Source organism: Phyllobates terribilis, unplaced genomic scaffold (genome assembly GCF_046119375.1).
Source record: "Phyllobates terribilis strain yellow unplaced genomic scaffold, ASM4611937v1 Scaffold_1__5_contigs__length_1240528914, whole genome shotgun sequence".
Taxonomy (NCBI): Eukaryota; Metazoa; Chordata; class Amphibia; order Anura; family Dendrobatidae; genus Phyllobates; species Phyllobates terribilis.
Window position 1 is genome coordinate 596,643,567 of NW_027362761.1, and position 18,260 is coordinate 596,661,826.

General features: G+C 40.4%; 1 protein-coding gene across 2 annotated transcripts in view; it reads right to left on the reverse strand.

The window, feature by feature from the left end:
* Positions 1–870: 870 nt before the first annotated feature.
* LOC141272112 (oocyte zinc finger protein XlCOF8.4-like) overlaps positions 871–18,260 on the reverse strand; it is a 29,776-nt gene continuing 12,386 nt past the window's right edge. For both annotated transcript variants that reach the window (XM_073682442.1, XM_073682432.1), the window contains exons 2-7: positions 13,957–14,098; positions 13,316–13,495; positions 13,110–13,233; positions 12,964–13,028; positions 12,699–12,804; positions 871–1,756 (exon numbers count right to left, since the gene is read on the reverse strand). In XM_073682442.1, the coding sequence (XP_073538543.1) occupies positions 963–1,756; positions 12,699–12,804; positions 12,964–13,028; positions 13,110–13,233; positions 13,316–13,495; positions 13,957–14,034 (1,347 nt within the window). In that variant the 5' untranslated portion in view covers positions 14,035–14,098 and the 3' untranslated portion in view covers positions 871–962. The remainder of the gene's footprint in view (positions 1,757–12,698; positions 12,805–12,963; positions 13,029–13,109; positions 13,234–13,315; positions 13,496–13,956; positions 14,099–18,260) is intronic.

The window sequence follows — 18,260 nt, forward strand, 5'->3', positions numbered from 1 at the left end:
TTTTATAAGCGTTGACATTTCAATAACGTCTGCTACATTAATATATAAACTATACAATATATAACTAAAAAAAAAAAGAGATAATGGCTACTTCCCTGTGTAAGTTCATTAAAGGGGTTTCCTTAAATTTCTGCAGATTGCCGAATCCTGACAGTGTGCAATATGAACATTTCCAGGGCTCCACTTGGTTGCCCGCTCGAGCACGCTTATGCCACCTGCATACTTGTCGGGCACATGCCGACTAGTCTCTCGTCCGCTTCTCTGAACAATTTAGAGAAAAAAAATTAACATGCGACTTCTATTTTAAGTGGCCAATTGCACAGATATCTGAAATGTTTATTCAGATAAATGGGACAGTCCGAGAACTTTCTTCAAAAAAATCGAGTGCGTGTGAATTCACCCTTACACATATAGCACATGAAAGAGATTTTTCTCATAAGTGAGACCTCAGATATTTAAAAAAAATTTACATTTATATTATGCTTATAGACTTGGCCTAAAATAATAAAATCAAGTATACTCACCCTAAGTAGGTCCAGCAACTCCTCTCTGCCGATGCTCCTCATCTTTGTTGCTGCCACGACTACAGTGCCTGTGGCTTGCTGCAACCAATCACTGGGCTCAGCAGCTCCAGCTCTCTACATTATCACCACTGAGCCTAGTGATTGACTGCAGTGGTCACTGTAGTCACGACATCACTGTTGCTGCCTGTCAACAAAGACTGTGCGCAATGGTGAACCCATAGAGGGTGAATAAATGACTTTAGCATTTTCCACTACAGCAAGCTTCTGGACAAAAAAAAAAAAAAAAATTATATTATGTTACATATTTGAAACGGAAAATAAATTTAACAAGATCTAGCTGTTGTGAAAAAAAAAACCCAAACACCATGTTTTGGCCATGAAAATAGTTTCGTTGACTTTCCAAGCTACTTAATTCTATAATTTTTTCCAATATTCTTATCATAAATACATCTCCTCTCCTGTTTGATTTCCTTGATATACAGTAAGAGTTGCATTGTCGGTGAAACAATTCCCCCATTCTGAACATGAAAGGGACTTCTCCCTCTCATGAGTTTTCTGATGTACAACAAGAGGCGATTTCCGAATAAAACATTTCCCACATTCCGAACACGAATACGGCTTCTCCCCCGTGTGAGTTCTCTGATGCACAACAAGAGTGGATTTCGCGCTGTAACATTTCCCACATTCTGAACACGAATACGGCTTCTCGCCTGTGTGACTTCTCTCATGTTTAACGAAATCAGATTTATAGTTAAAATATTTTCCACATTCTGGACACGGAAATGGCTTCTCCCCTCTGTGACCTTTGCGATGCACAGTGAAAGTCGGTCTCTGGGCAAAATGTTTCCCATATTTTGAACTTGAAAATGGCTTCTCCCCAGTGTGCCTTCTCTGATGAACAATAAGAGATGATTTAAAACTATAAGATTTCCCACATTCCGAACAAATAAACGGCTTCTCCCCTGTGTGAATTCTCATATGTCTATCAAGATCTGATTTCCCGTTGAAGCATTCTCCACATTCTGAACATATGTACGGCTTCTCTTCATCTTTTTGATGTTCTTCACCCGCTCTGTCGTCCGACTCTTCAGATGACAGAACTTTGGTGTAAAAATCAGAGGGTATCGCTGAGATAATAGCATGCTCTTCACATGTATCTTCTGATATATCTTCACATTTTAAAGCAGAATATTGTGGTATCAGATTTCCCTCTGAGCTCATGGAATAGTCATCTGCAAATAATAAAACTGATTTTATAATTTTTCTTTTTACATGAGTACAACAAATTATATCAGTATTTTAGAACATTTCGATATAAAAAATTGCCATACAAATTGCATGGCATGGCACAAATTTCAATTAAAAGTCCTAAGACATCGGTGGCTAAACAGATTATAATTCATCAGTGAACCTCAGCAATATCGCAGACATATTGCTCATCATATGGCTGCACAGAAAGAGATGGATGCTTTCTAATTAAACCCCTAACGACTTGTGACAAACAATTTCGCCATAGGTCTCTAAGAGCTCTTTGAAGCCACCTTCAGGTGCTGAGCCTGCTTCTTACCAGGCACACATTGGATGTTTTAGTTGACGTCTGCCCTTAACTTCAATGACCAGAGCTATTTAAAAGCCGGTAACAATCACTGACAGCGGCATTTAAATGATGAGATTTCGAGGAGGTGCCAAAGGCTCCTATATTTGCCATTTGTCCTCCTACAAAGCTCAGCCTCTGGCTGGACTTCAATTTTGTGGTATTGAAGTAGATAGAATAAATCGATCAAATAGCAGGTTTAAGTACCCCAAGAGAACTAAAAAGATAAAAGTAAAAAAAGTTTTAAACAATATATAAAAGATGAAATCACTCCATTTTTTACCTTAAAAAATAAAGAAAATAAAAAATAAATAAATTTGGCATTGTCGTTTCCGAAAAAGTCAGATTTAGCAAAATATAAAATTATCTAATCCGTGTGTTAAACGCCAAAACCAAAAGTTAAATTGAAACCTCAGAACTGCCATTTTTCGGTCACCAAAACAACCCCCCAAAAATAAATTAAGCATAGAAATCGGACATGTGATGTCTGATTTTTTTATTGGATAGCGCACACACAGCAGACTGACCCATGTTATTCAACGGGACTGATCGGATGCCTGAATTTTCTCTTGCACCATACATTTGAAGTGACTTTGAGGGGTCTATGTGACAGAAAATACCCAAAAGTGACATCAATTTAAAAACTACAGTTCTCAAAGTGCTCGAAGCCACGTTCAAGAAGTTTATTAACCCTTCTTGTGATTCACAGGAATTAAAGCAATGTGGAAGGAAAAAATTAAAATGTTAATTTTTCCCACAAAAATGTTGATTTAGCCCCAAATTTTGTATTTTCATAAGTGTAACAAGAGAAAATAGACTGTACAATTTGTTGTACAATTTCTTCTGAGTATGCCAATACCCCATATGGTGGTGGAAAACTACTGTTTGGAGGCATGGCAAGGCTCGGAAGGGAAGGAGCCATTTGACTTTTGAATGCAAAAATTGATGGAATCGAGAGCGGACACCATGTCTTGGTTGCAAAGCCCCTGATGTTCCTAAACAGCAGAACCCCCCCACACACACACACACCCAACTGACCCTATTTTGAAAACTACACCCTTCAAGGAACTTATCTAGAGGTGTGGTGAACACCTTGAACCCACAGAATTGTATAATGTTGAGCTGTGAAAATGAATAAGTACATTTTTCCCACAAAAATGTTTGTTTAGCCCCAAATTTTTCATTTTCACAAGGGTAACAGGAGAAAATGGACCATACAATTTGTAATACATTTTTTCCTGAGTACAGCGATACCCCATATATGATGGAAAACTACTGTTTGTCACACGGCAGGGCTTGGAATGGAAGAAGCGTCAACGGAATTCAGGAGACGACTTTTGTCTGGAATAGATTGCGGATGCCATGTCAAATTTGAAGAGCCCCTGAGGTGCGGAACCTTCTATAAGTGACCCCATTTACAAACTACACCCCACAATGAATTCATCTAGGGGTGCAGTGATCATATTGACACCACATATGCCTCACAGAATTTTATATTGTCAGGAGCTGGCCACTTACTAGAGACTTTTTTCAGCACGGAGCACCGATTTTCGTCAATCTTATTGTTGTGTATTGTTAGAAATTTGCTTGCTGTGTTTTAATTAGTGATTTGTTTGCTCATCAGTCCAGCCTCAGGTATCAATGCTTCCATTCAGTGACCACATCTCATGGGCTTTGGGTCATTGTTCTCTCAACCAATAGACCCCTTGTGTAGATGGGAAGAGTAGACGCAGAGGAGCCGTCACCACAGGGAGTCTCAGGTGATGGGTTTGGCCTAAGAAAATACCTCCACTAAGGCACACTGAGCTTTGGGTGGAGGGGTGAGCTCTTCTGCCGATTCAGGGGGCTGATCCCAGTGAAGGAGAAAAAGAAGCCACATTTCTAGTCAGAAGAGAGCTGAGTGGTATTCAAGGGCTGCAGTCGTGATATCCGTCATCTGGAGGCGCATAGGCTGTGACTGCCAATATACCGGCGGGAGATACAGAAAGCTGTGGGCCATCCAAAAGTTGGGAGACAGTGGGTATTACCTGGTATGGGGCAGTGGAACTACTGATCCCGGGTTGGAAACTTGAGAACTGAGAGAATTGCATTTTGGCCATTTACCTGTAATTGCTGTATTACCGTGGACAGAAGGAATAAAACTAATTGCATCATTAACCTGCCTAGGTGATTATTAAAATACACAATCGCACATCTTTACGTATGCCATTGGGCGGTGAATAATGAATAATTCAATTTTTACCACTAAAATGTCGTTTTAGCCCCAAATTTTTAATTTTTATAGGGGCTAAAAGGAAAAATGGCACCGAAATTTGTCACATGGCGAGACCCTAGAGGGACGGCGTGCTATTTGCCTCAGTTTGTTGTGCAATTTCTCCTGAGTATGCCAATACTCTACATGTAATCGTGAAATAGTTTTCAGGCACAGTAGAAAGCTCAAAAGGGAAGCAGCACCATATTGTAGTGCACATTTTGCTATTATGATTTGTGGGTGCCATGAACCACTGGGAAAGCCCCTGGGGTCCCACAATAGCAGAACCCCCCATAAGTGACCCCATTTTACAAACCACACCTCTCAATGAATTAATCTAAGGGTGCAGTGATCATATTGCCACCACAGGTGGGTCACAGAACTTTATACCATTGAGCAGTGAAAAAAAAATTTAATTTTTACCACAAAAATTTTGCTTTAGGTCCAAATTTTACATTTTCACACAGGAAAATGGGTAGAAATGCAACCAAAATTTGTCCCACAATTTCTGCTGAACGTGGCAATACTCCATATGTGGCGGTACAGAACTGCTTAGCCACATGGCAAAACATGGGAGAGAAGGGTATAGAGCCCCATGTGGGGATTAGAAGGGAGGGGGGCATTTAGATTTGGGAGTGAAGAATTCGCTGGGTTTCTTTTGGGGGGCGAGGAGCCATTTAGCTTTTCCAGAACCTTTGTACTACCAGTAACGTGGAAGCCCCCTATATTTCTGTTAACAGATGATGAACCTGAGTGGGGACTTGATTTTTTTGTTCACTGAGTTGAATCTTTTATTGGGAAAATTTTACATAACATTTTGGATCATATTTATCCTGCGCTTTACGCTGAGCACTTACATCAGGGTTTTCATCTAAATCTTTGAGTGACGTGATTCAGATGGATCCATTCACTATAATGAGACAGCACAGTTACTCTGGACTCTCTCTGGCCTCTGTTCAGCGGTGTCCTTCTTTTCAGAAGTGCAGAAAACTGTGGCCGATGGAGCTTTTATTCACTCCTAAAAATAAGAACATCGCCGGATCACAGGTCAGACGGCGTCCACGGTGCCTCCATCTGCCTCATTATAGGGAATCTTCCGCCGGGGGTTCCGTATGAATCACATATTTCAGAGATTTACACGGAAACCCTGGTGTAAGAGTTCAGCGCAGAGCGCAGGATAAGTGTGAGCCGAGCCCTACTGCGATCTTTGGGAGGCTGAATGAACAAATCAACAGCAGATGAAGAATTGGTTTTATTTATTCTTTATGCCTTTCCTCGTGCGGTATAAGTGATTAGACGACTTTATTCTTCGGGTCGGTGCGATTACAGCGATGCCAGATTTATAATTGGGTTTTTATGTTTGGCAGCTGTCACACACTAAAAATCGTTTTTTCTTTTTGTTGTAAAAAAGTTTTTGCATCACCATGTTTTGAGAGCAATAATTTTTACATATTTCTGTTGACAGAGTCATGTGAGGGCTTGTTTTTTGCAGGACGAGTTGACCTTTTTTTGGTACTATTTTCGGTCACTTGACATTTTTTGATGGCCTTCTATTGCAATTTTCGGGAGGCAGAATGAACAAAAACCAGCAATTTAGGAATTGCTTTTTTACATTTTTTTTATGCCGTACTGCGTGTGGTAAAATTGATAAGACAGCTTTATTCTTCGGGTCGGTGTGATTACATCGATACTACATTTATATCATTTTTTTAATGTTTTGCCGTTTTTACACAATAAAAGCTATTTTATAGAAAAATATTGTTTTTGCATCACTGTATTCTGAGAGCTGTAACTTTTTACTTCTCCCCTGATGGAGGTGTATGGCGGCTTGGTTTTTGCGGAACAAGATGATGTTTTCAGCAGTACCATTTTTATTTACATTCAACTTTTTCATCGGGTTTTATTCCACTTTTTTTGGCGGTATAATGAAAAAGCATAATTTTTTTGCCACGTTTTTTATTAATTTTTCTTTTTAATTCACTAAAGGGGTTAAATAGAGGGAAAGTTTTATAGGTTGGGTTGTTCCGGTCGAGGCGATACCAAATATCTGTATCTATTTTTTTACATAAATATACGTATTTATTGGTTTAAAGGAGTTGTCCACTACTTACACATTGATGCCCTAGGATAGGGCATCAATGTATGATTGGCCGGGGTCCCGCACGCGGCACCCCCGTCGATCAGCTGTTATCGGTGTCGGCAGCCGAAAGTCCTTACCTGCGGTGCTTGGCCGTCAAGTTGTCTAGCCAACGCTTGTTACTGCACATCCACCTCCTATTCAATTCAATGGGAGGCGGTTGTGTAGTACCCCGCTGCGGCCACTACAACTTGACGGCCAAGCACCGCAGGTAAGTACTTCCGGCTGGCGGCCGCCTACACCGATAACAGCTGATTGGCGGGGGTGCCCTATGGAAAGGGCATCAATGTGAAAGTAGTGGACAACTCCTTTAATACTTTTTTCTTTTTTTATTTCTTTATTTTATGACTTTTCGAAAAATATTTTTAACTTTTTTTCTTTTTTCAGTTAGTCCCTAAAGGGACTTCTCCAGACCCGGGTGCCATCCGCACATTGAATCGCTTAATATCCGCATGTGCGATTAAGCAAAATAATTGGTAGTACTGCGCTTTTTTCCGCAATGATAATCCGCAGCGGAAATTTCCGCAGCATGTGCACAGCACATGCGGATTATCATTGGGGAACATGGCAGGCCTTCTACCAAGCGTTTTTTAAGCTTTTCTGCGGCGGAATTGCCGCTGCGGAAAAGCTTAAAAAACGCATAGTGGGCACACAGCCTTACACTATTTAACCCCTTTAGTGAACACTAAAAAAATAATAAAAAATAATAAAAAACATGGCAAAAATTACGATGAGTGCTTACCACGGGGTTTTCGTGTAAATATCTGAAATATGTGATTCAGACGTAACCCCCGGCGAAAGATGCCCTGTAATGAGGCAGATGGAGGCACCGTGGACGCCGTCTGACCTGTGATCCCACGGTGTCCGTCTTTTTAAGCGTGCATAAAAGCACGGTCCGCCACAGTTTTGTGCACTTCTGAAAAGAAGGACAACGCTGAACAGAGGCCAGATGGAGTCCAGAGTAACTCTGCTGCCTCATTATAGCGAATGGATCCCACGTGGGTTTCATCTGAATCACGTCACTCGGATGTTATGTAAAATGTTCCCAATAAAAACTTTAACTCAATCCACAAAAAACAAGTCCCCACTCGGATCAGTCACCTGTTAACAGAAATATAGGGGGCTTTCACATTACTGGTAGCACAAAGGCTCTGGAAAAGAGACGTGGCTCCCACCAAATGAAATACAGTGAAATCTGCGCTTTCAAATCCAAAGGCCCCATTCCCTTCTGAGGCCCACAATGTGCCTAAACCGCAGTTGGCATCCACAGGTTTGCCATTAGTTAGGAGAGCCCACCTAATTTACCAATATGTGTCTCCAAGAGCGCGAGCTCGGATAATGTAAGGGCACTGCAATGTATTGGGCACTGCAATGTAGTGGGCACTGCAATGTATTGGGCACTGCGTGTTTGTTCCTAGAAAACACCCAAGGAGTCAAAATTGTCACTACACCTTTAGATGAATTCCCAGAGGGGTGTACATTCCAATAAGGGGTCACTTGAGGTAGGGTTCTGCTGTTCTGGCAATTAGAGGCTTTGCATATGGAGTCCGCAAACTATTATAGAAAAACATGTGCCGCAAAAGTCAAATAGCGCTCCCTCCCTCTCGATCCCTACTGTGTGGCCAAACAGTACTGTACAGCCACATATGAGGTACTGCCACATTCAGTAGAATTTGTGTAACAAATTATGGGGTCTTTTGTCCCCTATTTTACCTTCTGAAAATGAAAAATCTGAGGCTAAAACAGCAATTTTAGTGATAAAAATCGAATTATTATTTTTTCACCACCCAATGGTATAAAATTTTGTGAGACTTAATATGCTCACTGCATCACTAGATTCACTGATGGGTGAAGTTTGTAAAATGGGTTCATTTCTGGGGGAGGGGCTCTGCTCTACGGGCACCTCAGGGGCACTGTCAATGTGATATGACAGCCGCAAACCATTCAAGCAAAATCTGCATTTAAATATGGCGCTCCTTCCTTTCTGAGCTCTGCACTGTGCCTGAAAAGTAGTTTCCGACCGCACATAGGATATTTGCCAAATCAGGAGAAATTGGTTAACAAAATTTGTCATTCATTTTCTCCTATTAGCCCTTTTGAAAATAAAAAACTTGGGGCTAAAACAACATTTTCGTAAAAAAAAAAAATAATACATTTTTCATTTCCACGGCCCAAAGTTACACAATTCTGTGAATCATCTGTGGGTTTAAATAGCACATTTCCTTCCTAGACGAATTCCTCAAGAGGTGTAGTTTCCAAAATGGGATCACTTGTTGGGGTTTTCTGGTGTTTTAGCATCATAACGGCTCTTCTAATGTGACATGGCGTCCGCTATCTATTCCTGCCAAATCTGTGCTCGAAAAGTCAAAGCGTGATCCTTACCTTTAGAGCCCTGCCTTGCACCCAAATAGTAGTTTCCCCTCCCACATATGGGGCATCGGCGTACTCAGGAAAAATTGCACAACAAATTGGGTGGTCCATTTTCTTTTGCTACACTTGTGAAAATGAAAAATTTGGAGCTCAAGCAACATTTCAGTGAAAGACATGTAATTTTTCATTATTTTCTTCCACATTGCTATTATTCCTGTGAGGCACCTGAAGGGTTAAAAAATTTCATAAATGCACTTTTGAATACTATGAGGGGTGCTGTTTTTAAAATGGGGTCTTGTTTGTTTTTTTTTCTGACATCTAGGACCCTCAAAGTCACTTTAAAAGTGAAGTGGTCCTTAAAAACAATCCATAATTTGTACATTTTGTTGAAAAAATGAAAAATTTGTGCAAATTTTTTAACCCTAACAAAAAATATATATATTTAAAAAATGGTGCTGACAAAGTAGACATGCGGCAAATGTTATTTATTAATGATTATGTGAGGTATGACTTTTTCTGAGCATAAAAATGTAACGTTCAAAAATTGCGAATTTTTTTAACATTTTTGTCAAATGTTTGATATTTTCATAAAAAAAAACACAAATCATATCAACCTAAATTTACCACTAACATGAAGTATAATGTGTCACGAAAAAAAAAAAAATGGGATTCGTTGAAGCAATCCAGAGTTATTACCTCTGACACTGGTCAGAAATGAAAAATTTGACCTGGTCATGAAGATGAAAACAGTCTGTGGCCGGAAAGGGGTTAAACTAGGAAACTGTGCTTGATCACATATATTTTTTAATGTAGACGTATGAAAACGGATCACATATGGAAGTAGAAATCGGACACACGGATAACAATATAGATGAAAATATAGGGAAAAAAAAACTTAACGGGTTTGGTACCGCCGTAACAGTACTTACCTGTAGAATTACGTTGCCTGGGCAATTTTGCCATAAAAGTAAAAGTAGTAAAAACAAAACCCCAAAAAAACTGTAGCTGAATTGCATTTTTTTTAACATTTTGGAATTTCTTGTCGTACTTCAGTACATTATATGATAAAGTGAATGATGCCCGACATGTAAGAGGAATAATACTGCACAACGCCATAAATCTTATAAAGAACTCTGATTAAACAGACCTCATTTGCTATTTCATGTTCATATCCCAGAAGTACAGTCGGTACGGAAAGTATTCAGACCCCTTTAAATTTTTCACTCTTTGTTTCATTGCAGCCATTTGGTAAATTCTAAAAAGTTCATTTTTTTCTCATTAAAGTGCACTCTGCACCCCATCTTGACTGAAAAAAAAACAAATGTAGAAATTTTTGCAAATTTATTAAAAAAGAAAACCTGAAATATCACATGGTCATAAGTATTCAGACCCTTTGCTCAGACACTCATATTTAAGTCACATCCTGTCCATTTCCTTGTGATCCTCCTTGAGATGGTTCTACTCCTTCATTGGAGTCCAGCTGTGCTTAATTAAACTGATAGGACTTGATTTGGAAAGGCACACACCTGTCTATATAAGACCTCACAGCTCACAGTGCATGTGAGACCAAATGAGAATCATGAGCTCAAAGGAACTGCCTAAGGAGCTCAGAGACAGAATTGTGGCAAGGCACAGATCTGGCCAAGGTTACAAAAGAATTTCTGCAGTACTCAAGGTTCCTAAGAGCACAGTGGCCTCCATAATCCTTTAATGGAAGAATTCTGGGACCACCAGAAGTCTTCCTAGACCTGGCCGTCCAGCCAAACTGAGCAATCGTGGGAGAAGAGCCTTGGTGAGAGATGTAAAGAAGAACCCCAAGATCACTGTGGCTGAGCTCCAGAGATGCAGTAGGGAGATGGGAGAAAGTTCCACAAAGTTAAATATCACTGCAGCCCTCCACCAGTCGGGCCTTTACAGCAGAGTGGCCCGACAGAAGCCTCTCCTCAAGACATATGAAAGCCCGCATAGAGTTTGCTCAAAAACACAAGAATGACTCTCAGACTAAGAGAAATAAGATTCTCTGGTCTGATGAGACGAAGATAGAACTTTTTGGTGATAATTCTAAGATGTATGTGTGGAGAAAACCAGGCACTGTTCATCACGTGCCCAATGCAATCCCAACAGTGAAACATGGTGGTGGCAGCATCATGCTATGGGGGTGTTTTTCAGCTGCAGGGACAGGACGACTGGTTGCAATTGAAGGAAACATGAATGCTGCCAAGTACAGAGATATCCTGGATGAAAACCTCTTCCAGAGTGCTCTGGACCTCAGACTTGGCCGAGGGTTCACCTTCCAACAAGACAATGACCCTAAGCACACAGCTAAAATAACAAAGGAGTGGCTTCAGAACAACTCTGTGACCATTCCTGACTGGCCCAGCCAGAGCCCTGACCTAAACCCAATTGAACATCTCTGGAGAGACCTGAAAATGGCTGTCCACCAACGTTCACCATCCAACCTGACGGAACTGGAGAGGATCTGCAAAGAAGAATGGAAGAGGATCCCCAAATCCAGGTGTGAAAAACTTGTTACATCATTCTCAAGAAGACTCAAGGCTGTACTAGCTCAAAAGGGGGCTTCTACTCAATACTGAGCAAAGGGTCTGAATACTTACGACCATGTGATATTTCAGTTTTTCTTTTTTAATAAACTTGCAAAAATTTCTACATTTCTGTTTTTTTTCAGTCAAGATGGGGTGCAGAGTGTACTTTAATGAGAAAAAAATGAACTTTTTAGAATTTACCAAATGGCTGCAATTAAACAAAGAGTGAAAAATTTAAAGGGGTCTGAAAACTTTCCTGTACACCCTTTTTTGGCATCCATATTTTAAATACACGTTCTGTGTTTATCATAGGATATCACAATTTTATACAAATTTAATTTGAATTTTGACTAAATTTGGAAATCTACAGCTTAAACACAAATTAATTACAGCCGGTGAATGAGAGGAATCTGCAACTCTTCTCTCTTTTATTTATGGTTACTACAAGAGGTGAGAAGAGCTTTTGAAATTCGAATTTAACGAATTTCCTCGAGAAAGGGGAGAGAGAGTAAAAAGGGGAGAGAGAGTAAAAAGGGGAGAGAGAGAGAAAAAAGGGGAGAGAGAGAGAAAAAAGGGGAGAGAGAGAGAAAAAAGGGGAGAGAGAGAGAAAGAAGGGGAGAGAGAGAAAAAAGGGGAGAGAGAGAAAAAAGGGGAGAGAGAGAAAAAAGGGGAGAGAGAGAGAAGGCGAGGGAGAAAAGGGAGAGAGGGAGAGGGAGGGAGGGGGAAAGTCAGGGAGGGAGAGGGAAGGTGAGGGAGGTAGAGGGAAAGTGAGGGAGGAAGAGGGAAGGTGAGGGAGGAAGAGGGAGAGGGAAAGTCAGGGAGGGAGAGGGAAGTTGAGGGAGGAAGAGGGAAGGTGAGGGATTGGGAAGGCAAAGGTGGGAGATACAGAAAGTGTAAAGAAATGCAAGAGCGCAATTGGGTCTTATCCACGTTAAAAAGGGTTGGTATTTATAAGCAGAACCGCTCATCTTGCGTGGTTGTGTGAGACAAAACACTTATAGAGTCTGAATACCAGATGCAGCAGCAGCTTTCAAGAAAACAGTAGATTTAAATAGCAGGATAGGAAGTATTTCTGCGCTCTATATTTGTGTTGTATTCCGGAGAGTGCAGAAATACTTCCTATCCTGCTATTTAAATCTAGAGATATAGAGAGGACAGAGAGGGAGAAAGAGAAGAGAGAGATACAGAGTGGAGAAAGAGAGAGGAAAGAGATGGAGAAAGAGAGAGGAGAGAGAAGGAAAGAGGATCCTCGTGAATTGACTCACGGAGTACTACTCACCAGGGCAGTTATCTGTAAGAATCTCCTCCTTGCACCACTGATCATCGCCCATCACATTTCTCTCTGTATCATTAATAATGTTCAGATCTTGATCCAGATCCAAAGACTGCAAAACAAATATTGCAAAAGTCACAGATGATGTGATCCTGCCGTCTCCTCCGCTCTCATTACACAAGTATAAAACATCTAATACTGGAGGAGAAGACAAGACTGAACACAAGGAGGTCACAGCCGTCTACACATCATAGGGGAGATCTCCATCTACCTGATGGTCCTGTGCAGGAGGAGGAGCGGGACATCTCTCTGGGGTTGTCCTCTTACTGGAGAGACCTGCAGGAGACACAGACAGGACTGACATCATTATTACATACAGAGAATTATAGGCCGTGTGGATTTAGTCCTGTCTATTACCTGGTGATGTGCGGGGCCGCTGCTCCTCCATCATCACCTCCTTGTACCGATCCTTGTGTCCTTCTAGATACTCCCACTCCTCCATGGAGAAATAGACGGTGACGTCCTGACACCTTATAGGAACCTGACACACACAATGATACAGTCATCCCCAGAATCCTCCAGTGCTGTCCTGTATAATGTCCCAGCATTCCCAGCAGTGTCACCTCTCCAGTCAGCAGCTCAATCATCTTGTTGGTGAGTTCTAGGATCTTCTGGTCATTGATGTCCTCATGTATCCGGGAGTGAGGTGGAGGCCCCGGGATTGGGCTCAGGGTTCCTCCCCGTCCTTCAGACACAGGGGTCTGACAGCGATCACTAGAGGTCTTCTTCACTACTGTGTAATCCTGAGTGTGGAGACATTAATAATATCACTACAGACATTTCCAGAGTCCATCACCTCTCCGGTCATATCACCTGTTATTCCCATAGATAATGATGTCATGTGATGACATCAGAACCTCCCACCTCTCCGGTCATATCACCTGTTATTCCCATAGATAATGATGTCATGTGATGACATCACAACCTCTCACCTCTCCGGTCATATCACCTGTTATTCCCATAGATAATGATGTCATGTGATGACATCACAACCTCTCATCTCTCCGGTCATATCACCTGTTATTCCCTTAGATAATGATGTCATGTGATGACATCAGAACCTCCCACTTCTCCAGTCATATCACCTGTTATTTCCTTAGATAATGATGTCATGTGATGACATCAGAACCTCCCACTTCTCCAGTCATATCACCTGTTATTTCCTTAGATAATGATGTCATGTGATGATATCAGAACCTCTCACCTCTCCAGTAAGATGGAAGATTATCTCTAGGGTGAGACTTAATATCTTCTCCGCCATCTTGTGTCTGTCCTTATTCATACTTGATGAGTGAATCAGGAAAATGATCTTATATTGAAGAGAAAGGATCCTTTATTGCAAGAATCTGATTTAAAAGAAGAAGAGACAATGGGAAATAATAAGTAATTCCATGTTGAAGATACAGTTACTGGATAAAATGAGAGGAAACAGTCATGGAACTAGCAGGGAAGACTAATGCTCACCTTACCACTGTCTCTTCGGCCGCTGACCAGTCCTCTTCTTTCCGCTGTTGCACTCCGCATCTCTGGCCTCTTCACTACAGACCAGGCCGAAGGTCACAGCGTCATAAGGTTGCGTCGTCATCGACAGCGGAAAAAAGAGGACCAGACAGCGAGCAGTGGGCTACCTTAAGAGGTATCGGTTAATAAAACCAAAAAACTAGTATTCACCTCTCCGGCCGCCATGCTGCTTGCTGTCCAGTTCTTTTCTTTCCGCAGTTGCATGCCGCATCTCCATGATTTACAGATGTGTCCAGACCCAAGAGGTCACTGCAAGTCATTAAATCGCAACGTTGATATAATGACCTTGTGAAGCACAGTAATCTCCAAGGCTTGGTCTCGTCCAGAAGTCCTGGTCTATCGTGATGAGGCCGTAGATGGGGTGCGCAACGTTGGAAAGAAGAGGACCGGAAGTTGGGTGGCGAGCAGCCGGAGCTGTCAGAGGCGAGTATTAGGTTTTTCTTCTCCTGTTCCAACTTACATCCAGTTCATAACCCAGGGACCGTCTGTATACTGAGGGGCACCACAGAAGTATCGGTGGGGGTGTTTTTTGTGCCTTTATCACACATTCAGCTGACATATTTTCATTGCTGACAGCTAGACAATGCATAACATCAAAGTTTTGGATTCCTAGCCCTGTGCCACACAGCTGATCTTCTCTACCCATCCTACAAGTTTACATCTTGATATGGTGCCATCTTGCCTCCCGTATAACATATCAGAGATTACAGTTGGATACATTGGTTACACCAAACAGAGCGATAAGCGGCTTGTTCCTCAGGGTAGGTCGATCACAAAGCCTGAATTCGAGTCTTATAGAGGTCATCTTCTCCATAAGATCATAGTCACATCCACTGGAAATAATCATTAATAGACAGTGATGGTGGAGTCTTCATTAACTGCTATACGATGAGGACGACACCATCATTTCCTACGACAGTTTTACAGGAGCTTCTGTTCTAACTGACAGGTAAATCTTGAAGAACATTTCACCCCAACCCTGGAACCATAGTCAGTGCCCATCTTTCCAGCTACAAAAAAAACCCTTAAGGACCAGGGAAATTTTTTTCTTTTTGCGCTTTCATTTTTTTTTCCCTCCCCTTCTTCCAAGAACAATAATTTTTTTTACGCCATCACTTCACGAGGGCTTCTTTTTTGTGCAATTCTATTCAAAAACTGGGGAAAAAAGTATGGTAAAATTGCAAATTTAAAAAAAAAATGCAATTCCAAAATTAACTTTTGGGTTTTGTTTTCACAGTGTACATTGTATAGCAAAAAAATTGATCTGGCAAGATAATTCTCCAGGGCAGTATGATTACGGCAATACCAAAACTGTCCCGATTTTATATATTCTAGAAATTCAGAAATTTGTCGAAAAATAATTTCTGAGACCCGCAGCTGTGGGAGCGTTGTTGGGAGTGTTTTTTTTTTTTTTTTTTTTCATGCTGTTAAATTAAAATAAACATATTTAGTATCATTGTCTCCCCCAAAAAAGTCTGCTCTATCAAAATATGCAATTCTTTAAGAACGTAAAAAAAGAAAAAAAACGGAATTGCCGAATTAATTAATTAAAAATTAATGCAATAAAAAAGAAATCAATTAATGCAATAAAAAAGAAATCACTCCAAAAAGGGTATAAAAAATAAAGCCAATTCAGCAAGTACAGCCCATCGACAGAAAAATGAAAAAAAAAAAAAAGTTATGGCCTCAAAAAAAAAATGGAGACGCAAACCAAAAATGTATTTATTTTAAATTTCAGAATTTTTTTTTCTCGCTATTTAAAAAAAAATGAACACGTTCGGTACCGCTGTAATCGAAGGGACTTGGACAATCACTTGGCCAAGTCAATTTTACCACACAATGAACGACGTAAAAACAAAACGTAAAACAAAATGGCGGATTTGAGGTATTTTTTTTTCAGAATTTCACTACATTTGGAAATCTTTTCCCCCCATTTTACTGTACATTATATGGTAAAATGAATCGTGTCATTCAAAACTACAAACAAGCCTCATACAACCTAAACTTGGAATAAATCCAAATACCACATGCAAATATTTATAAAAACATTCTTTAGTGAAAAATATTAATTAAAAAATAATTTTATAATCACAAAATTCAAAGGTTCAAGAGGAAAAGGATGAGTTAAGAAAAAGTGGGCACACATGGACCAGGATAATTCCCAATGTTAGATTCTCATTCCTATTGGTTAGTATTTAATAGAAGGGAAATTGCGTATAATGATAATGGTAAAACCTTCCTTATCACCCAATGACATGCATAAGATGTAACTATACAGATAGAATCATAAATCAGCCACAGCTTCAATAAGAGCCTTAATATTAAATATCACAGTATAACTCTCAGAATAAGCCTATATAAAGAAAAAGGTAAGCTGATGCTTTCCCAAATGATGGAACCAGGTTAAACCATCCGACTTACCCATTAGGGATATCACTAAGTCCGGTCTTGCACCACAAATAACGCCCCGACGCGCGTTTCGCACACCCAGTGCTTTCCCAAGGGGAGTGTGTAGACAATTTCGCTTCTATGAAATACTAACCCATAGGAATGAGAATCTAACATTGGGAATTATCCTGGTCCATGTGTGCCCACTTTTTCTTGACTCATCCTTTTCCTCTTGAACCTTTGAATTTTGTGATTATAAAATTAATTTTTAATTAATATTTTTCAATAAAGAATGTTATTATAAATATTTGCATGTGGTATTTGGATTTATTCCAAGTTTAGGCTGCATGATTGGTGATCCACCGCATAGTTTTGTCCATATTTATTAAATGGGGAGAAATGATTTAGTTTTCTCTAGCCAATATGTATTGTATATGCCTCTGGAATAGTGTTTTGTAAGCCTCATACGGCTGTATGGGCGGAAAAATAACAACTGATGGCTCCTGGAAAAACATGAGGTAAAAAACAATAGAGCAAAAATTCGCTAGTCATTGTGGAGTCAGACGAGAGTTCTCAGGGGCCTTCAGATAAAGCCACAAACATTTATTGTGGGGAAAAAAAAACAGGATATGAAGGAAACTTAAAACTTATCGAGTTTCCATCACATCGTCTCCTTCCTGTCAGAGAAACACCCGACTGACAGGAAGGACACGACGACGGCCTCAGTCACTTCTTACACTATGGTGAGGTAAAGTGAAAGTAGATCTCTGATTGGGTAGAATGAAAGCTGTGCTCTGCTTGGTTGATCTGGTAACATGAAAGCTGAGCTCTGATTGGTTGCTGTGGAGAATAAAGGCAGTTTTACCTTCGGACAGTTCTGTTACCTGGCGAGCGTCGTCCTGTACAGACCACACAAGGTAACGGGGCAGAAACGGATGAATCTCAGATAGATACTGAAGTATAAAGTCCGTCTTCAGTGCGTCATCTATATCCATAGACTTTAAAAGAGATATTCTCAAGTTTGAAAGTAATTCCCTCTCCCCGGGTTAGGTGATAACTTTCCAATCGCTAGGCGTCTGACCGACGTGGCCCCCCAACAATCCCGAGAAAAGCCCTTGCTGAATGGAGCGGATGTCGAACATGCGTACAGCTCAATTCATTCTTAACCCCTTCATAAAATATAATGTACAGTTAACATCATATGTCGTGTCCCTGCTTCTTTCCTGGCAGATGATGGCTGTGTTATTAAAAAAATATATATATATCACCCCCCTTTTGCCCTATTTTTTTTAAAAAAACAATACAATTTTTTTTTAAATACACATAGTTGGTATGGCTGCATTCAGAAAAGTGCAATCTATTAAAATATAAAATAAATTAATCTGATCGCTAAATGGCATAACGAGAAAAAAAAAAATCTTAACATCAGAATTATGTATCAATCCCAGAATGGTATCAGTAAAACATTAGCTCGGCACGTAAAAAATAAGCCCTCACCCAGCCCTAGATCCTGATGCTACGGGTCTCAGAAAATAGCAACAAAACACTATTTTTATTTTTTTTATACAAATTTCTGAATTTTCTTTCACCACTTAAATA